The 21379-nt window shown below is 42.8% G+C and overlaps 1 protein-coding gene across 2 annotated transcripts; it reads left to right on the top strand.

Moving 5' to 3' along the window:
- The first annotated feature begins 512 nt into the window (after positions 1-512).
- Positions 513-19918, top strand: RPP30 (ribonuclease P/MRP subunit p30). 2 transcript variants are annotated; one of them, XM_030030999.2, is made up of 11 exons: positions 514-646; positions 1698-1753; positions 2074-2130; positions 2835-2909; positions 3457-3528; positions 9799-9888; positions 12035-12151; positions 15724-15753; positions 16208-16245; positions 17346-17425; positions 19460-19918. In XM_030030999.2, exons 1-11 carry the CDS (start codon positions 565-567, stop codon positions 19567-19569), a joined length of 807 nt encoding a protein of 268 aa, XP_029886859.1. In that variant the 5' UTR covers positions 514-564; the 3' UTR covers positions 19570-19918. The 2 variants fall into 2 exon arrangements, 1 of the variants encoding a protein (XP_029886859.1); XR_005933586.1 differs by lacking the exon at positions 19460-19918 and having other exon boundaries at positions 513-646; positions 16208-17202; positions 17339-17425.
- The last annotated feature ends 1461 nt before the right edge of the window (positions 19919-21379 follow it).

Raw genomic sequence — 21379 nt, 5'->3', positions numbered from 1 at the left:
ACTTCAGTCGAGCAAGGTTACTGCTCCACCTGGTGGGTACAAGACCGGGCTCTGAGGAGAGCGGTGTGCCTCGGCCTGCTCTGCTTCGGCAGCGCAGACTGGCAAAGAGCCGGGTTTGCTCTCCTTCAGAGCCGGGTCAGACCTTCCTCAGAGCCGGGTTAGACCTTCCTCAGAGCCGGGTTTGCTCTCCTTCAGAGCCGGGTCAGACCTTCCCCAGAGCCACGTTTGCTCTCCTTCAGAGCCCCGCCTGAGATCTGAGAAATTCACCACACAGACTTTCCCCTGTCTCATCGCATTGGTGGAGCACCCCCGGCCGAAGAGTACCCGCGATGATGTGAAACACCCTCTTCGTTGCTGCTGCCGTTTTGTAAACGCAGCTGGCGAATACCGCCAGGCCGACACCCGCCCTGCCGGCCGCGGGGCCCGGCCCGCCCGGGACTGGAGGGGACTACAAGCCCCAGGCTGCCGCGGGCCGCCGGGGGGCGGTGCCGGGTGCCGTGCCCGGCTGCGGCTCGGCTCGGCTCGGCCCGGCCCGCCCCGCTCCGCCCCGCCGCGCCGCGCAGCATGGCCGGCTTCGCCGACCTGAACCTGCCGCAGGGGCCGGACAAGAAGTCCCTGCAGAGCCTGCTGGAGGCCGCAGCGCACTGTGAGTCAGTGCCGCGGGCGCGGCGGGAGCGGGGAGAGCGGCGGGGCGGCCCGAGGCCCGGGCCGGAGTCGGGGCCGGAGTCGGGGCCGGAGTGCGGTGCGGTGCAGTGCCGAGCCGAGCCGAGCCGCCCCGGTGGGCCTGAGCTGGGGAGGGCTGGGCCCGGACAGGAGGGCAGCAGGACGCGAGCGGCAGCTCCGCCAGGCTGGCGTGGGCGCAGCGTGAGTCTCTAGGCCGAGTTTTCGCTCCCTGTAGGCTAAACCCCTCCATCTGCCTCCGTGGCGGGTCGCGGTTCCCCTCGCTCCTCTCCGCTCTCCCTGCTCAGCTTGCGGTCTTCGGCAAGTGAAGTGACCAGGACTGAGGTCTTCCCAGTGCTGAGGAGCAAGGAAAGCTCGTGTTGTGTCTTGCAGGCTCTGTCTCTGCCTGTCTATCCCAGTGTAACAGTTGTTTTTTCCCAACGTGGACCCATTTTTCTGCCTGCGGTTTCTTAGGGCCTAAATCTTTCTTCTGCAGAACTGTTGTACAGCCAGGTGCTGCCTGTCCAGTGTTTGGGGGGTGATTTGTCTTTGGCAAGTGTATCATCTTCCTCTGGTCCCTCCCGAACGAGACCTTTCCGTCAGTTTTGTCAGCATCATTTTGAGTGCTCACCTTGCCTTCTCCTGTAGCTGTATCTCTCCTGGCTCTGTGTTCTCTGCAGTTTTAACAACTATCCTGAATGTCCTTAACCATTTTCCCCAAATAAAGTCATCAACAGGACCAAACTAGGGCAAAATCTTTGGGGACCCCAACCCCAAGTATTCATGTTCATAAAGCTCTGCCATCAAGTAAGTGTTGCCAGGGTTGGGGTGTATTGAAAGGCAAACAGAATTTTTTTTTTTTTTAAGCCACTTTTAGATGAATTTATCTTCAGAAAAAAAATAATGTGAAAGGTAAATATGCATGTGATTATTAATTTTGAGACATTTACGTGATGAGTGTTTAACAGGTTTCTGTTTGGATTTGTTTCCATTGGTTTAACGGACAAAATATTCTTACTATGTGTTTGCTTTTTCAGTGGGATATTCTGCAGTTGCTCTTAATCATGTCATCGATTTTAAAGAAAAGAAACAGGTAATTTTTGTTGGAGTTGTTTGTTCCTAGTGTGTTTTGTCTTGTAAACTTACATGCCTTATTACATGTTCCCTAATAGCTTTATCTGCAGAATGCACATCTAGACGCAAGTACAGATGTCTGCATTTGTAACAGAACTCCCATTTTATAATTCAGTATAATTGCCCTGGAGTGAACTTTTAATACAGTCCATGTATTGTCCCTGGGAAATAGTTTTGTTAGCATTGCAAATTTCTTTTTAGGATTGGAACATAGCTTTTGTTTATATTGTAAATTTAACCCATGACATTTTGAATAACTTTGGTTTGTTCTCTTTTAAGGAAATCGTTAAGCCAGTATCTCCTTTGGAGTTGTTTCCATCTTTGCCTATTGTACAAGTATGTCCAATTTCATTCTGTGTATTATTACTCTGAGTTAAGTTTTTTACCTTGGTGTATTGGTATATGTGATTTTGTGTATTACATATTAATCAAAAAAGAGAAATTTTAACAATCAGGCAATGGACAAACTCCCAGCATTGGGAGACCGATATACTCACGTTAGAGTAGGGTCAATTCATTATTTTAAAAATTATTAAAGAAACTGCTTCGTGTGAATTTTGAATCTTCTTGTAGTTGGATAATTACAGTATAATTCTTGAAATTTGAGTTTTGGAAATAACTTCCTGGTTTTGATGGAGCGAGATTCAGATATAATGAACCAAGTCTGTATTTCAAATCACTGATATTTGTTAATTCAGGAACTGCTTTTGCTTGCAGTTGTGGCCTGCCTGGGGATCCATAGCAGTATTAAAACATGCTGAGTTTTTCTGCATAATTTTACTTTATTTATTTATTTTTCCTTTCTATTGATCCTTCCTCAGAGAAACACAGTAAGTCGTTCTTTGTAAAGGGCGGATACAATATCAAACAGATCAATATAAAATAGGGAAGTGTAACTACAGAGTTTAGAAAATTAGTATAGGCAAGAATATGAACAAGGCACTATTTTCTTTTTATAGTGGACAGAGTGAAAGTCGCCACAAATTTTTGCTTTGGAGTTTTTTAACTCTTTTTGGTTTTGTTTTTTTTTTTTTTTGTAGGGGACATCTAAAAGAATTAAAGTCTTAACTCGGCTAACACTTGTTGTTTCTGATCCTTCCCACTGTAATCTCTTGGTAAGTATATTTAGTATATTAATTTTCCAATTTTTATTTCTTTTTCTCAATGAATGAAACTTTGGGAATTGTATAGGGAGAACTTCATGGATTTTACAGACACTCAACAGTGATTTCTCAGCTTGCATCTTTAGCAAATAATGTGATTGTGAAGAGATGCAGACTTACAAGACTGCATATGGATTCTGTTGATCATTTGTCAGTATGGGACAACAGTTCTGGTCCTCCGTTCTGTTCTTTGATTGCTGGACTTCTGTGCATAGACCATGAGCAAGCCCTGTGTCTGTTTTATGTTTTAGTGCTACATGATTGAAGCAAAAGGTGTAAGTGCCTTACTAGGAGGGTGGGACAAGCCTCAAAATGAGAATGAATGACTTCACAGGATGGCTCACAGCAGAGACCCACTATGTAATTGGATGATTATTGGCTTTGTTTAGTACTTTAAAGTGAAAAAGGGATTTTCTTCTCATTATTTTGGTTGTAATCATTGTGCATAGCTTTGGCATCTGCCAGAATTCAAGGTAGTAATTGTTTCCTCCTTTTGTAGAGATCAACATCTGCGAATATAAGGTTATATGACATCATAGCAGTATTTCCGAAGACTGAGAAACTGTTCCATGTAAGTACAATCATCTGATCAGTAATGCTCATTCAATAACTTTTAGTGCTTTGGGCTAATCTGAGTACATGCTGTGTTTTGATTTTATTTCCCATTTTATACAGGCCTGCATGTCGTGGGGCTAATTAAGCAACATAGGCTGCCTGGTCAGTTGATGGACTGAGAACATTGGGAGAGATTGCAGGAGGCTGCAAGGCCTTGAGGTGGCTGCTTAAAGTCTGAAGCATCTACCTCACGAATGGACTTGTATGCCCGTGCTGTGGTTTCCTTTGTGTGTCTTGTACTCTACTGAGCACTCCTCTCTAGTTGGGAGAGAAAACATCCTTCTTTTTTCCTAATATATACATACTATCAGCATGTAGAAAACTTCTGTCTTGAACTTTAAGTTCTCAGACTCTGACAGCTTCCCCAAAACACATTTGCTCTCTTCTGTTAGCACTAACTGTTCCTGGTCCCTGAAATGCCAGGGAAAGTGGGAGGATTTTAAAGTGGAACTAACATGGTTCTGAGAGTTACCTTCTTCCTTTTAGTCTTAGGTCTTCTCTTGGAAGTTCATCCAAATGAATAGCTGATCTCTTTTTCTTTCATTTTTCCTTTTATTTCTTTATTTTAAATCAAAAGAGGAGCATAAGCTTACGAGACAGAACTAGTTCCAGTTGTCGTAGCATCTTACGAACAGATAAAATAAAATTTCTAAAAGTAAACATGCCTGATTAAACATAACAGCCCTTGCTCCATTGCCAGACTGAGATTTCTGGGTTTGTTTAGTTTTGAGTGTTTTGGATGCTCAAGTTGAGTGAGAGAAGCTTCACTTCTGTGACTTCATGATATGTTTGTTACTTTGCCTGCCAAGAAAACCATTGAGGCCGTACAGGAGTAGAGCAGCCTCAGGGGAAGTACTTGAAGGGCAGACAGTCTTTTTCTCACTCAGATTTTATCCTGGCTGTTCAGAGCAAACTTGCAACTGAAAACTGCCTCCACAAAATTTGTGAGTCTGTGAAGGTGTTGCTGTATCAGTGTTACTGAACAGATGCTGATATTTGTAGCAGTGGTAGCCCTCCAAGTGTGCTAGTGAGAGAAAATAGTGGGTGTGAATAATTTTCAAAACTTTAGCTAGAACTAATTGGTGACCTTAGCCCAACGCTGTAGTTTCTCACATTGGTTTATGTTAATAGAAATGCAAATATTTTTAACAAACCCCCGAATACTCTGTCACTTCTGTGATTTTAGAAAAACAAGGTGTTGCAAGTGTGTTTTACCATAAACTGGTTTGGTCCATTTCTGGTGTTTGACTGAAGAAGACATTTACTATTTAGAGGTGATACCTAAATCCAGTGATGTACAGTAATTCTTCAGCCGTTACTAACAGCACCAAGCATCATTTTGTCTTCCAACTTTTATCCATAGCTGCTATATCTTGAATAGACCCTTCCTACCAGAAAAATTCCTAGTTTTAAAACACCATCTGAGGCAGAATGATCTCAGCTTGGCTTGTTGGGTGATAGGTGTTCATTATCTCTGTCTCTCTCATATTTTTAATTGAATTATTCTCAAATACTTGGTAACAGCTGATGTGAGTGGTCTGATCGAGTGGAACATCTGGAAGCAAGTTATCTTTTTGTCAGAATGTTTTTCTTACAAAACCCAAAATTGTGATGGCTGACCTGTTGCAAGCTCATAAATAATAACATTAACTCTGAACTGGAAGAGTAGGTGGAAGCATCCTGTCTCTGTTAGCCTTGGCAGGCAGCAAGCAGGTGTGCAGTTTAAAGCAGTGTGAAGAAGGCACAGGGATTCCAAAAGCAAATGTGAATCTCTTTGGAGGAGTGCCAGAATTTTTTACTTTCAAAGAGAGCTTGTTGGTATAAAACTGAGTCTATTTTTTTTTAAATAGGTTAAAGCTGCTTTCTAGTACTGCTGAGTACCTGTTCTGACGCATAAAAATTATATTCTTCTGTTTTGTTTTTCTAAATTATTTCCCCTCCTTTTTGAAAACTTGTCCAAGTACAAAGGAAGAGGCTGTAGAAGAAGGTGAACTTTAAAGAATCTTTCAGAAGAAGAGTTCAAGCATTATTTATAACAGTTACAGCTTAATGAAACTCATTTCTGACTGATTTTATTTCCCTTGCAAGACTTTAGGACTCTTGGGGGTGAGAGAGAGGCAGAGTTGTAAAATACTTTTGAGGGCCACTCTCCACCTCTTTTGGTCTCTGGCAACAATGTAAAATCTCGCCTCTCAAGTGAGCTCAATTGATTTATCATGTGTTTAAACAAGCACCTGAAGCCAGGTAATCAGCAGGAGCATGCTGTGTTGTTTTGGGGGGAAAGGGCTTGTAGTGGTTTAACCCCAGCTGGCAGCTCAGCCCCACACAGCTGCTTGCTCACTCCCGCCCAGTGGAATGGGGGAGAGAATCGCAAGAGTGAGAGTGAGAAAACTCGTGGGTTAAGATAAAGACAGTTTAATAAGTAAAGCAAAGGCCACACGCAAGCAAAGCAAAACAAAGAATTCATTCACCACTTCCCATGGGCAGGCAGGTGTTCAGCCATCTCCAGGAAAGCAGGGCTCCACCATGCGTAACGGTTTCTTGGGAAGACAAATGCCATCACTCCAAATGTCCCTCCCTTCCTCCTCATTCCCCCAGCTTTATATGCTGAGCATGTCATATGGTCTGGAATATCCCTCTGGTCAGTTGGGGTCACCTGTCCCCGCTGTGTCCCCTCCCAAATTCTTGTGCCCCCCCCCCAGCCTCCTCGCTGGTGGGATGGGGTGAGAAGCAGAAAAGGCCTTGACTCTGTGTAAGCACTACTCAACAGTAACGAAAACATCCCTGGATTACCAACACATAGCCCTATATTAGCTGCTGTGAAGAAAATTAACTTTGTCCCAGCCAAAACCAGCACGGGGCACTCTCTCATTTAAGGGTCCGTATTTTTTTTTTTTAGCCATATTGTGAGTTTTGCTGCAGTTGGACATCCAGCTGCAGCAGTATTTAAGCTGGCATAAACAGCCGCTCATTTCTGCAGGTCCGTGTCTGCTCTGCTGGTGAAGCTGCTTGCTTAGCTGCATGGAAGTTTGGTTTGAGGAACATGCTTTTGGCTGAAAAGTAACTAGAGTTTGTGCCAAGTTACTCTGCAGGCAGATCCATTTTCCCGCTCTGATTCAGCATTCAGCCACGTGGATAGTTGTGCTGGCACAGAGAAGATGGCTGTGCTCTGGGCAGGCCAATGCAGATAGCGACTGTTTAAGCTGACACTCTTGCAGGTGGTGGTCAGTGTGTTAGGAAGGAAGCAGGATTGTCGATGAGACTATCTTCATTGCTTCTATGCTGGCAGCACTTCAAGATGGGGAGGGAACCCAAGCATGTTTCTTGCAAACTGCATGAGGTGAAAGACTTCATCCTTACGTGTTCACATTCAAGGCAGATTTGTGTGTTTGTCTTTTGTTTAAAGATTTTAGGTTTTCTAACTCTCTTTGGAGAGCTGTGTCAATTTTGTGGAGGTATGAACAGGGAATCTGGTGCAAGTGACATTACGCATGGAGGTTCAGCATGTACCTCTGGCTCATGCCACTCGTGGATCTTTCACTGTTAAGGATAAAGCCTTCTAGGGTGGGTCTTGCACCACAAATTAACTTTATATTTTAAAATTGGCTGTTGGTAACTCAACATTACCTTGAGAGCATCATCTTTCCCACCAACAATTTGGCATTTGGATTATTCTCCATAGAACAGGATTTTTCATGTTTTTCTAAAAGAAATACATGACCAGTGGAGATGTGCTCTTAATTTTAGCATGGCCCAAAACCAGTCTGTGCCCTCTTGTCACGAGCCACGGAAGCTTTTCTGTGACCCAGTGTGGCAGTGATATGTACTGAAAGATGTACTCAAATTCTCCAAATAATTTATATCGTCAGGGGTATGAGGAAGCTGTGTTTGCCAAGATAATTGTAGAACATGCTCCTTCTCTAAGTCTCCCAAGAGGATTGTTTTGGGCTGCAATAGGAGTGCCTACTCCATGCCAGTAATAAGGTCTGTGCCTGTTGCTTTTCAAAAATTTTGCTTCTTAAGATTTCTGACTGCTTTAATGACATTAGTTGGTTCTGCCTGCTGTTTGTAAGCAATTAGCAGATGACCAGTGTCTAAAAAACTTTCTCATATAAATCTGAGGATGTAGTGCAAAGCAAAATTTTAATGTTTATTCCTAAAATGTTTGCCAAATATTTCTTCAGGCCATCCAAGCAGTGGCGAATGTATTTATTTCTGGCTGTCTGGATTTTCCCAGCAGATGGGGCTCTTGCCTGCAGTGTGGCCAGGCAGGCACTGGGCTGTGCAACTGCTGCATATCACTTTCTGTATGAAGTTTTTGCACTTCAGATCCTTTCAGCAGGCAGGGTAACCTTAACTTGCCTGCATGTGTGACTTGTCCAGGAGCCAAAGCTAGGGTGAACATTGGAGTATTTGGAGAAATCTCCTCTCCAACTTTCCATGGACTTCCTCCTTATGGGGAAGTATGACTCTTAATTTTGTTTTCCTTGGTGGTGTTTTCTGAAATGTTCTTGTCACTGGAATCCTGTAGATATCCTGGGATTTGGGTCACTCGCTTTCCCACTGTGCTTAATTTGCAAAATGGAAAAGTGTTTTCCAGTGTTTCTGGAGCTGATTAGGAAGGCTTGTTTTCTCATCACATAGGGCAACTTGCATGTTTCTGATGTGTATTCTTGCTTTCCTTCATTTTCAGCTTTCTCTCTTCCTGAATTTCCTGTGGCCTCACTGCCATCTCTTCTAGGATATGATTCAGAGCTATTTGCTCTGCACATGTTCCCATAAATCACCTCTGTCTAGATGGTGGTTTGTACTCCACATAAGAAAAGGAGTAAAGCTGGCTGTAGTAGGGCTAAACTTACACATGCAAGTCTAATTCAATACAATAGATTCTAACTGTGTCCTGCCTAACAGAGTTGGTAAAGGTAGGGCCTGAAGATAAAGTTTAGTCTGAATGGCCTGGTAGAGACATTTTAACATCAAAAACTTTGTGGTTTGCTGGATCTTTGAATTGCCTGCATGTGGGCTGTGGCCCTCCTGCCTAGGAGGGAGTGGTATCAGCAGCTAAGAAACATTCCTAAATCTGGGCCTCTGCTCTTATCTCCATCCAAATTTCATGTGAACAAACTGCTAGAAGACTAGTTTGCAAAGCAATAGCCTGCCCTGCATTAGAGCAGCCCAGCCCTGGGACTCCTCGCAACCCCCACCACTTTCGTGCCGGTGTAAGGAGGAATGAATGGTTGGCGCCTGGCCCAGGTGTATTTGGAGCAGTTGCTGGCATGTTTCTGAATGCAGAGAGTTCCCCTACACGTAGAAAATTCCTTTTCAACTTCTTCAGACCTATTTTATCTTCTTTGTTACAATGCTGCTTACAGACGTTAATCTGGCGCTGTGTAATCATCTTTACGGGGTAGGCATATATAATTCCTACATATCTTGTGTTCATGAGATTATATGTAAATCAAGGGCTCCCTTTTGTGTGCACTTGATTTTTCTCTGTATGTCAGTGTGGAGATTCTCCACCCTTTGTTCATTCCTTCCATCTTTAATACAGGCTGTAAATTGTGGTGTGAGTTCAAAGCTAAGCTTTTAAACTATAACCTTCGGTGCCATCTTCAGCCTCTTTCAGAGATGTGGCTTTCAGGAAGGGCTGCACATTCCCCACCCAGGCAGGAAAGTGAGGCCCTGTGTATTGGCTCCCAGTACTGGGCATGTGGCACCACCAGTCACTGTCTAACATTCTGCCTTTCTTTCAGTTTTTTCTCAGTTGCTTCTGGTAAAAATAATTAATTGTGAAAACAGTTGCTACACTGGAATTAGAGAGTGATGGAGTAAGAGGCAGTTCCTGGGCTGTTCCCTTTGAAAACAGGGGTCCTTCATTAGCTGTGAGTTCTTTTGCCAAAAGCTGCCATTGCTTGTGCATGTGCTATGTCAGATAAAAACAAAGCAGTAAGTCTTGCCTTTGGGTTGGTCATTATTTTATTGGAAAAGTAGTTCTGTAAGTGAGAGAAGGCTTGGACTGTAAGCCTAAAATGCTCAAGCTGTGCACCTGTAGCCCTGCTGTTTTACTGGCATACCTGCAAGGCATAGTACCTCTTCATTTTAAAACTGAACTCACCCCGCAGAGACGTTTGTTGCATTAAGAAATGAAGGAGAATATTAGTGCACCTAAAGTTGGTTATGCATTTTTTGGCATATCTAATAATCTGTTCCTATTTCTTTGCTGTAGATTGCTTGCACAACTCTGGATGTGGATCTGGTATGCATAAATGTAACAGAAAAGCTGCCATTCTACTTCCGAAGGCCCCCTGTGAATATGGTAAATTTACATCTAAATTGTTTTCTTGCTGTTAAATTCTGTATTTAATGTCAGTCTGAGTTGAATTCCCTACCATTTCCCTCCCACCGTTCCCATCCAAGTGGTTCTTTTATTTTCTTGCATAATGTATAGTGTTGTTTCAGATGTCCTTCACTTCAAGGCCTCCACTGCAGCATTTAATACACAGTGATGTATGTTCTTTCTTTTTCTCCTTCCTGTCCCCCACTTAAGAAGGCAGAAGTGGTGTTCTCAAGGAATGGAAACAGAGCCTTAAGGCCGCTACTATGCTAAGCAGTGAGATGTGGTGTGATTGCTGACTAAGCTGCTTCCCAAACCATAAGTGGTACAGCTGTGTCAGAATAGATAAACAGCCCCGTGATTTAAAAGACAGGAGAATGTGAATGACAGTGTTAATTTGGTACAAGGGTGTTGTGCCAGTTATTTGGAGGACAACTGTATTGAATCCATACTTAGACAAAGGAATGTCTTGGCAAATGAACCAAATGTGGAATTGCTAAATATCTGCTGTGGGACACAAGATGACTATCAGCATGGATCAAATATTTTGTTAATACAATTCTGCCTGCTGTTGGTGGTTTGCCAGAAAGCTTAATCTGAACATGCTCTTAGGTGAACTAGTTTTTTCCTCTGAGTATATGTCAAGGTTCATTCCATATGGGCATTCTTGGCTGATGTAGTCCTTACTGCTTAAAAATTTAAATTTGGAATTGGCTAGAAATCCTACTTCCTCTTCTACAGAAAGTTTGACCTAGAATAAAAATTAAAAATTAACTAGAATTAATCCCAAAACAGAAGTAATACTTTGGAATTTACTATAGACTGGGAATTTCAACATTCCACTTGGAATAACAATTTTGTATGAAATGTTGTCTGAAAGTACCCTAGCTGCCTCAAACTCCAGCAGCTGACCCAGGTGAGGAGCTGGGTGGCTTTTGGAGCCCTATGTTTGGAGTCATTTTCCTTACAAGCTACTCCTCAGCTTCCATACTCCCAGCTTCAAGGCAGTCTGTCTGTCAGACTGGTTTTGTGCATCCTGGAGCAGTCAGTTTTGGTTGTTGTGATGCCAGACAGACAGATTGGCAAGCAGCTGAAGTGGTGGGGATGAGGTTAAAAATCTGCTTGACTGGAAATTGGTGTCTTGCCATCACCTGTTTTGGTTTTGATAAATTCAGGCTTCTCTTCTTGTCTGCAGATCTTGGACCAGTTCTGTGTAAAACTTTTGATGTATACATAGCTTCTGTTGTGCTTGCATGCAGAGGTTGTGCATGGAAGGGAGCTGGTTTAATTCCATCCATATTCAGTTACTGGACTCTCTTACAGTATTAACCTCTTACAGTATTAACATTGCAGCATTTTTTAATAATATGAGTATAAAACACAGATTAACGTTTTGGGCAAATGTAGTATAGGCCATGGAACAAAAAACTCCTAGCTTTGAATTGTGTCTTTATTGCTAACTCACTGTGTCCTATAGCAAGCTGCCTAACCTTTCTCTGTGTGTTTGCAAAAACAAGAATACTAGGCTTTTGGTGAGGTACTTTGACAGATAGAAAAAGATTTTAAAGCAGCTGAAAATATAATCAGTATTACTATTTGGAACCTCTCCTGTGACTCACTGTTGTTTAACATTGTCACAAATACCAGAGTATGCTGTGAGACAGGAGAGAAGGGTCCTCATTGCTGCTTTTATGCAAGGACAAATTCCTCATCTGCAAGGTGTGGGTACTGTGGGAAGCAGTGGTCTTCCTTACAGCAGGCTGTGGGGCTAGAGGAGGAGAGTCCTCAAAATTTCAAGACTTGTTTCTGACCAGCAGTGGTTACCTGTCTTCTCGACTCTGTGAGAGTGGAAAGCCAATTACAACTAATAAGTGGCTGGTATTTCTTTGTTTGTTAAACCTCATTTATCTGTCATCCCAAGAAACAAGTACACATATCTGGTGTCCAGTGAAACCTTCCGCCCTGCTGCTTTCATGCTATGCTGTGCTCTTGCTGGAACAATTCCACCTTAATTTTTTCATATATAACACAGTTAAACTGAGAACAAGCTACATCAATAATAGACAGCAGTTGTTAGATTGTTATGCTTCTCTCCTTTTGATTTTTGATCACTCTCTTTCATGCGAAGGCAGTAGATCGAGGCATTTGCTTTGAACTTCTTTACGCGCCTGCCATCAAAGACTCCACAATGAGAAGATACACAATTTCAAATGCGATCAGCCTGATGCAGATCTGCAAAGGAAAGGTAAGCTCTCAAAGTGAAAGCAAGCTAATTAATTCAGTTCAAATTCTTCTGGAGTTGTACAGACTGAGCCATTTTAAATGAGTTTGACGCTGGGGTTTCTGAAGCTGTGACTGAATCTTTGCCTACTAATACAAGGACACAATTATTCTAGCTCCAGATACTTCCAGCCATGCACCACTGCATGCTTTCTTCTTAAGTTGTCAAACTGTTAGGTTCTTTTTTCAGAACAACCTATCTGTTGTTATGATATGCAATACCCAAAACAAAAGGCAGGGCTGGGGCGAAGTGCCAGAGATCTAAGGTTTGCATTAGAACTGAAGTCCATGTATCTCTTTAAAATCCCCCATTTCATATTTCTGATTGACCAAAAGCTCTTTTTTGATAGTATACCCTGAATATGGGGGATAGAAAATAATAAGAAAAAAGTAGAAGTGTTGTTTTGTTAAATGGTTAGTAAATTCCCAGTGTACAAAACAGACCTAACAGCTAGCTGGCTATCAGCCAGGGCTTTGCTGCAGTCAGATCAACTGCATTCTTCCCTGCTACTGAAACCCAAGGAAGAAGTAATGCTTGCAGCTGAGATGCCTGTAATCCATTGCTTTCATACCTTACCTCCTCCCAGGCTATCAATCTTAGCTGCCTGTCGTGCTAGGTCCTCTCAGGCCATGTTTTTTTTTAACAGGGAAGCATATCATAATACATATCCAAGTTTAAAGAGATTGTAGCTCCCACCACCTTTATTGGAAACAGCCTTTGCCACACTTAGCTAGTCCAGAGAAGCCTAAATTGGCATTACCCTGCAAATCTAGTCTGAAGTGGGATATACAGCATGGAAGGGCAATTAAAAGCAGATCTGTCATTACCTCAGTTCCCCTCAGGCATGGCAGTCTATTTTATAGGACAGCAGAGTGGGTCAAACAGATTAATTCCCTTCATGCTACAGAAGAAAGTGAGTATTTGCACAGCCTTTCCCGAGAAGCCCAGCTCTGGGAGTTAATTGCACAAAATACTGACTTGGAGATGAGGTACATAGGCACAAACCCCCTTTCCTTTGGGATTCCTTTTTGCCAGTGCTTCTCTTTCCTCTGTGCAGTTAAGGGTGTGCTTCTCATGCGGTTGTTGATTTGGAGAGCACCAGTTGAGTTGGCATCAACAAGCGGAGCGAGCGAGACATTCGGGTGCTCAGTCTGTGCACAGTGCCCTTTCTTTCTGCATCTGTCAATCTAGTGCATCATCTGTGCCCAGAAGGTAAATCAGCTGGAGCTGGGCATGACAAGTTGTTGTTAGGCACTGGAAGAGCACTGCTAGCTTGTATTTTATTTTTTGCCTTTATTTTTTGCCTCCAATACCTGTTGGGCCAGCAGAGATGGTCATTAGCCCTCACTGGCAGTTTGTCTCCATCAGTTATGTATAGGCCTTTTTTTTTTAACAAGACATGGGATGGCTGGTTCATAGACTGCTTGCATCGGCACCTGGCACACAGCTCTCGCCATCTGTAATCTATAGTTGCTGAACTTGTAGCAGCTTTTGGATCCTTCTGTTCCTCCTCTGTTGTAGTAGGGCAGAGAAACTTCCAGAAATGTACTGGTGTCCTCAGCTGGTGTTGAGCGGAGTCCTTAAAACATGTTAAAATGTGCAGGGAATGAGGGAGGGACTTGCCTGCCTTGCCAGACAGAAGGGATGCATAGCCACAGTCCCTCACCTCGCATGTTTTGGTAACTGAGTGTGGGTACTGTGCCTGAAGCAGTGTACTGAACAGCTGCTGTCTCCTTTACCTGGGGAGATAATGTTTTGCCTTTGAGTTCTTCCCTTTAGCCCTTCCCTTGAATTTGCCTTTGCCTGCCTCTCCTTCACTTGCTAGCAGTGCTTTTCTTGCCTGCTCTTGTCTTCTCCTCCCATCTTACCCATCCCCTAACTAGAAGCCAGTTGCCTTTGATCCAGGCAGAGCATATCTCCAATGCACAGGAGCGAACCATGATCCTGTGCTGGTTCAAGATGGCTTGCACAGCTGCTCTGGGAGCTTCTCTGAGCCTGGGAGACAGGCGTTGGTTGCTACAGCTCAGAGCAGGGGATTTGAATTTTCCCAGCAAACTCTTGCAGTCAGCACCACTGAAGCTCAAAAGCATCCTTGGGATCCATAGTGCAGTCATTTTAAAGGTGAACTATGCATAAAGAAATATCCTAGGCTCCGTTATGATGTGTGCTGTTCAGTCACTTTGATGTATGTATTGCTTCTGCTTCTGGCTTTCCTTATGCTGAGGCAGAGTTGTCTGTCCCATCCTTTCCTCCTCAGCACATGAGGAAACCTTGGGCACAGTATGAACATGCAGTCATTTCCATGCAAATAGTTCTTTTATGTGTTGAGTTCCAGCTGTGTACAGAGCATTTTCTTCCAGTGTCTGCCCTGCTCTTTGTGCTGGGGAGGTGGCAGGACAAGCAAAACAGTGCAGCAAAGGGATCAAAAGCCCCACCTTGTAACTGGAGGTGATATGATGGGTTGGTGGTACTGACAGCAGAGAGGGAAAGTCTTTCTCTGCCTCAGTACAATTCTCATTCCCACCCACTCAAGCAGGAATTCCCAAAGCCTTTTATTCAGTAGAATAAAAGGTGCAAGGAATTTTTTGCTGCTGCAAAGTTTTCACCTGTACAAAACAGTCTCCCCCTGGGTGAGCATCCTTGGAGGTTTAACATCAGAAGAGTGCTGGCAGCTGAGCTGTGGTATCTGCCAGCCCCTGAGCAGTCACGTACCTGTTCTGCAGAAAGCTTTTGGGAAAGAAGGGAGAAGGATGTGTCTCTGCCTGGTGATTTTCACAGGGGTGCCAGTGTTGAGGGAAGTGAGTGTATGGCATGAATTGGCAGCCAGTGCCTAGCTGCAGACAGGTTTCCCGAAACAGCGGGAGTTTGATTAAGGCCAGCACGAGCCCTGAGGTTAGGATTGAATTGCACCACAACGCAGAGTAAGCTGAAAATTTAGGAGCACCAAACTGTCTAAAGGCACTATCTGTAACCTGCTTCTGGGGGATCCTGGACTCCTCTTCTATGTCCATTTCTATTACAGCTCAGGCTGAGTTGTCCTTTGTGTTGGGCCTCTTTCAGCTAGTATAAATAAAGGGGGCACTTCTTAACACAGTGTGTGCAACTCTGCATTTCTTCTTTACCCTTAAGGTCCCTTTAAAGTCCACTATGAGAGATACAGGCTGATAGGTGCTTGCTTAATGCCATTACTCTGACATTTTACTGCTTAGCCTGTCCCTCTAAAAGGTACAGTGGTTATTCAACTCACATCTGTCTGTGAGAGGTTTGTAACTGCAAGGGAGGGCTTGTCCCTGTGCCCTTTTCTCTGTAGGGGACAGGGAGATAACCTGGGTTTATTCCCCAAATTAAGATCCACACCCTGCTAGAGTTCACTTCATCTGAGAGCATCAGATACTTTGATGTTTAATTGGGCTCTGAGCCTGAACTTAGCTAATGCTCATAAAGTCTTTGCTGCTGGCTGATTTTTTTTTTTTTTTTTTTTTTTCATTTCTTGATGTTGTCTGACAGATGAACGTTTATTCTCTTTTGTTTTCCAGAACATTGTTATATCTAGTGCAGCTGAAAGGGTAAGTCCCAAATTTATTTATTTTTTTTAAGTCAGAACAATTTGAGGATTTATCTGTGGCTGAAAATACAGCTTTAGTTATATATTAAACATGTAAAAATTGTAATTTTAAATGTGATTGCCATCTTGTAATTTTTTTTTAATCAATCTGTTTTACCAAAGAATTGTATTGTGGAGTTTGGGATTTTTTTTTTTGGTCTGGTTGGGTGGGGTTTTTTTTTGGTTTGGTTTGGTTTTTTTCCTGCTGTGGTATTTTCCATGGCAGTTTTCTCCCAGATGGGGACTCTTGTTTTCCAAAATAGCAGTGTTTGCTTGATTTCCGAGTGCATCTTCAGCAGCTTGCTATTATGTAGCATTTAACCTTGCCTTCCTGATAGCCCTGTCCTGCCTGCTCACACCCTGTCAGCCTGTGAGAGGGTGCATGCACATATCCAACTTTCTTTGTTTTGTTTTAGCCTCTAGAACTACGAGGTCCTTACGACGTGGCTAATCTGTATCCTTTTTCCAAGTCAAAGACAGCAGTTAATAGTAACATGTGAAAGTTCAAAGTGGTTTCGAAATACTTCCGTCCTTTACACTCCTTGAACTTTATACAGTGATGCTTGTTGGTGACCAGTGAATCAGAGCTCTAAGTGGGTGTGGAAGGTGCAACAGGTCTTGGTCATGGGGTGGCATGAGCAGTCACTGTAAATAGAAATGTCTTTGTTCAGCTACAGATATGTTTTGTTGTGATATGCATTGATACTGTGTTGGGTGTAAGTGGAGAAATGAATAAAACCCATAAAAATCTATGGAAACTGTGAACCAAATCAGAAATTATTACTTATGATCTCCAAAGTGCCACATCTTTGGCAGAAGCAGCTATAGAATCATATTTATATTAAGGAAGAAAAATTTCTGAGTTTTCCAGTCCTTAGTTACATACGTGCTGTTAAATAACTGGTTGTGTTCTAGAAACCAAGAGTGTCTTATCTCCCCTTCTTTTTGGAATTCGGATGCATTTTTACTATTCACCGCTCCCCGCCCCACAAGTGCGTATTTGAACTGTCCCTTGAAGGGGAGGAGTGTGCTCTGAATCGTGAGAACCATGTGGGAGGGTCTGCGGCCTGGAAGGATTTTATGCACAATGTTTCCTTCCTTCTTAAAAGAGCAGTCAAGCTCAACCCAAATTAAGGTACCTAATCTGGTGTCATCCCTGCTCAAGGTGGCTGGGAACTTTTCAGCATAATGCTTTTGTATTCGACAGTGCCCTTTCCCCAAAACTAAAGTTTTCAATGGGGTAATTTTTCTGCTTGATTATGCATATAAAAATGTTCCTGTGTTGACAGACTTTTATTTTCAGAAGTACAGCTTCTTGTCTGGAAAAAAGCAACTTTGCCAGGAGCTTTCCAGGAGGGCTGCTGGGGAACTGCAGCCAGGAGAATTGGGTGCCTCAATTTCCTGCCTCTGGGTAACCTTATGCAAAATGTCACTTTGAGTTACAGCTTTGCTAATTCCCAGTTATTTGTAGAGTTAGTAAACGTATCATGCAGACAGACTTCCCTATTCTGTTTGTTCCTTTCTGTGTGTTTTGATCCTGAACAAAGGTGACAGAGGTTTGCTGTTTGGCCTGTCAGAAAGTGAAGCCAAGGCAGCTGTGTCTACCAACTGCAGAGCCACCATACTTCATGGAGGTAAGTGAAAAGCACACGCAAGCTTGTTTATGTAACGTGCATTTGTTAAACTATAAGTTTGTGTTAATGTGTATTTTCCAAAAGCTCCAAGACCTTATAGAGCAAGTCAGCTTGGGGTTTTAGCTCCCTTGTCCAATGCATGAAGAGGAGCTTGTGTGGCAAGGGTAGTTTGTTTTCCCTTGTTGCCATGTTAGCAAATCAGTGGCTGAACTGACAGTGCTGTCTGTACTGGAGTACTCGCTTAACTACATTAACGAGTCATCAACTGTTTAACCAAAACACAGATCTGCCTGTTGTGCTTTGTAGTGAAACTATGCCTTGGTTCAGAAAGGGCTGAATGCTGATCTCGGTGACATCAGCAGAAACTACGTTATTGACTTCAAGAAAATTGGGATGCATGTGTTTTGCGTTTACCCTCTTTCAGCATGAGTGCAGAAGCAACCTTTGCCATGTCCCTTTCTGATGCTTCTTTATGTGGTCTATTTCTGACTTGCTCTTCAGTGTGGACCACTTCAAACCTGATGCAAAATCAAATACCCTGAGTGCTTGCTGCTTAGAAAAAAATGTTTCGTATAGTGTAGAAAGGCTTGAAGTGTTTTGATGAAACAAAACTTGCTTCCTTATGCTCTCAGCAGAGGCAGCTCACAGTAGCTCTCTTCTACTTGCCTGTTTTTAATATTAAGAAAGTGGAAATTCAGTGTGTGGCCCCCTGCACTGGAAATCAAAAGGTTTTCAGTTGTATTTTGTGTCCTGGTGTCAGTGCAGCAAAGAGATGCCACAATTTGCATTCTAGCAATCAGTTTAGACCCTTGCTTTCCACTGTAGCACCAATTTCTCCATCTCTTCCCTCCATTTCACATGCTTATTTATTGGTTTTTAATGTTTCTTGATGTTGGGGTTTTTTTTTGTTTATTCTGATGGCAGTTTAACTTTGTGACTGAGTAGTCACATCTAGCTCTTAATTTCTGCCTCTGTCAAAGTTTCTTGGGTAAATATGATTTCTAGTCACCTTCCCAACAACTTGAGTTGCTCTAAGTTTCAAATGCGCAGTAGAATTTGGTTTGCATCTCTTGTTTCAGTAGAGGTGGGTCTTGAACCTGCTGTAATTCACAGCAGGTGGCTTTGATCTCTTGGAGAGGGCATTTCTGTGAACAGGGTCCTCCTCCAGCCTGCTACTCATCTACATAGAGACAGTGTATTGGAAGAATTTTTGTCAAGTTCATGTGGAATTTCTCAAGACCGTCATCTGTATTATCTGTGAAATTAAATAGCAGATGTCGTTTCCCTGTCCCCCAAGGAATACTGGCCCAGAATAAGTCAATATATTTTGGCAAGGTTCTTGCAGAGCCTCTTTGCTAACTGAGGATTTGTAGGGAATATCTTCTACCTCAAATTTTGCAAAGAAGCCTCCCGGGAGTAGTAATGAAATTGGATTGGGCTCACTAGGTTGTTTGGCAAACATGTGAGGAGTTTGATAACATCACACAGTAGTATTCTATGGTAATGCTGAGGGTTCTGTAAATTAAAATATTCTTGAATACCATAAAGCCACTTACTTGGTATGTATAGGGGAGCCTCTGCCAATATAGCTGTGCCAGCATAGTCTGTTTAAGAATCCTGGGGTATGTGAATACTTTTTTTTTTTTTTTTTTTAAGAACAGTATGTTTTGCTCAGAAATGCTTTTGACAATGCTTCAAGAATGTGTCCTTCTGTGACTATTGAACTGATTAAGCCTGGTTTCCTATAGTTTTGTGTGTCTGGAGCCCCTCAGCTCCTGCAGATCTCAGTTTTCCCTTATGTTTGCTGTAGTTTACACCCACCATCGGATTTCCCCCTTTAGTTTCCTCACTCCATAATGCAGCTTATCCCCAGCTCCTGCCCATGCAGGTTGCTTACCTGCTGTGTGTGCTGACTGGCTGGCTGTTAAACATGTTGAACTGTGCTTTGGGGCATGGACACCTGAAATGAGGATGCATTAAATGCATTAGTGTCATTTTTCTTGAGGTACTGTAGCTTCTGCTTGTATATTCCAGAAACTCGGAAGAGTGCCTGTGGGGTAGTGTACACAGTGAAGAAGCCTCGCAAGGTTGAGGAGGAAGAAACACCACTGCCAGCCTGCAAAAAAGTTAAGACTCAAGCTTGAGGACTGAACCAATTGTCAACAGAAGCCTCCATCCTATCTCTACCCAGTGTTGAGTCTTCCCCCACCCTCCAGCTAGCCCAGTTCCTCCCTTTCCACTTTATTTAGCCTGGAGAAGAATTATTCTTCCGGTGTTCAAGTGAGGAAAGCTGTGGGAATGTGACTGCTGAATGGAGTTCACCGCATCTTGAAAGGTCATGCTGGGCTTCTGGCCAAGGTCAGAAGACTGCCTCTCCACCCTGTCTTAGGTCTTCTGGAGTTAGTGCAAACTCAACACAACATTTCTAATTTATGGAAATTTTCAGTTGTACAAGTGCATTCCTTTTTTAATAAAAATGTTTCTAAAAACGCACACCTTCAAAGTCTAGCTCTTATGGTTTCTCAAGTTTTAAACACATCTCTGTACTAAACCTTACAACTGTAAGCCAGTAGATGAAGTTTACCTTCACTGGCCTGTGAAGAATAATAGTGCAGTAAAAAAAAAAAAAAAAAAATCTGCTTCCTGTTCTGTTTCATGATCAGTGGCTATAAAGAAGATCCCAGGATCTGTCACTTGCTAGGAGATACCTTGGATTCGTGTTACAGTAGGACTGACTGACCTGACTTGCCAGACATGCATCCCAAAGGCCATGCCTGTCCTGCAGCTCTTAAAACCAAACAGTAATGTGAGATGGTTACTGCAGATGGGAAGGAAGAGGCCAAGGTTACGCTGAATGTGTGCTCAGCATGGTATGTTGCAGTCACAGCATAACAGCTGCCTCACCTAGGCCTGAGCAGTCATCCACGTCACATTTTTACTGCATCGTTTCCTTCTTTATGTCCTGGTCTGGCTGTGTTGTCTATGAGAGTGTTCATTTTGCTGCCTCCTGCCTTTCGTTTTCTTTCCTGTTAATGCCTCAGTAAACCTAATCTGGCTGCCAAAAAAGCAATCATAACAGATTTATAATCAGCAGAACATTTTCAGAGCTCTTCCAAATGTTGACTAAAGTTTTTCTTTTGATTAAACCAATATAAAAATTATGTAAGCTACTGTACTCAAGATACTCTTGAGCCAGTTTTACCGTGAATATTCCAGTTCTCTATTTGCATCTGACAACAAGTTGCGAAGTGGAAGTTGTAGCATGTAAAATATTGCAGAAATCTTGCAGTGGGTCATCTCTGAGCTCTTAGTAACTGGACTGAGCAGAGTAGATGAAGTTCTCAGTAGACTGACAGTTCTATATAATGCTGGTATAAGTCACAACAGCTTTTGCTTCATGCAACAAATAATGGAATATTTTTCCTTTGTGTTATTATTTTACTTGTTGACTTTGTGATTTGAGTCTTTTATTATAGGTATTGGGATGTAAAATATATATATTTTCATATATATATATACACACACACACAGAGTAGTTTGTCATTTATGGACTTACCTCCAAAATTATGCTTTAACCAGAGAAGCAGCAAAATATGTTTGTCTGGTGCAATTTTCTGAATGACATATTATCTTGCCTTGGCCAGAGAATAACCTACCTTGAGCATGACAGAAGTTGTTTGGTAACTAGCTTATGGAAAGGGGCTTTTGTCTCTAGATGCTAGAGATCCTTCTTGCTACTTGTTTGACTCGATTTAAAAAATTTACAGTCTGTATCTTTGCCCTTTACATAGATACAGTGTTTCAGGAACTGATTGAAAAGTTTCTTCTCCCCCAGTTTCCTGAAGCACGTTTTTCTGGCCACTTTGGTGCCTGAACAATTGAACTGCTGCTCGGTTAGGATGATAAACAAACCGAGTTAGGCAGCACTGATGTAATTTCTGTTTCCTGCAAAGC

Source organism: Aquila chrysaetos, chromosome 11, assembly GCF_900496995.4.
Source record: "Aquila chrysaetos chrysaetos chromosome 11, bAquChr1.4, whole genome shotgun sequence".
NCBI lineage: Eukaryota > Metazoa > Chordata > Aves > Accipitriformes > Accipitridae > Aquila > Aquila chrysaetos.
The sequence above is the reverse complement of the archived record's forward strand: the minus strand, read 5'-3'. Positions and strand labels throughout refer to the sequence as shown.

Coding starts and splice junctions, on each gene's coding strand:
- RPP30 (XM_030030999.2), top strand. CDS start 565: ATGGCCGGCTTCGCCGACCTGAACCTGCCGCAGGGGCCGGACAAGAAG. Junction 647..1,697: donor GCTGGAGGCCGCAGCGCACT/GTGAGTCAGTGC, acceptor TTGCTTTTTCAG/TGGGATATTCTGCAGTTGCT. Junction 9,889..12,034: donor GAAGGCCCCCTGTGAATATG/GTAAATTTACAT, acceptor TTTCATGCGAAG/GCAGTAGATCGAGGCATTTG.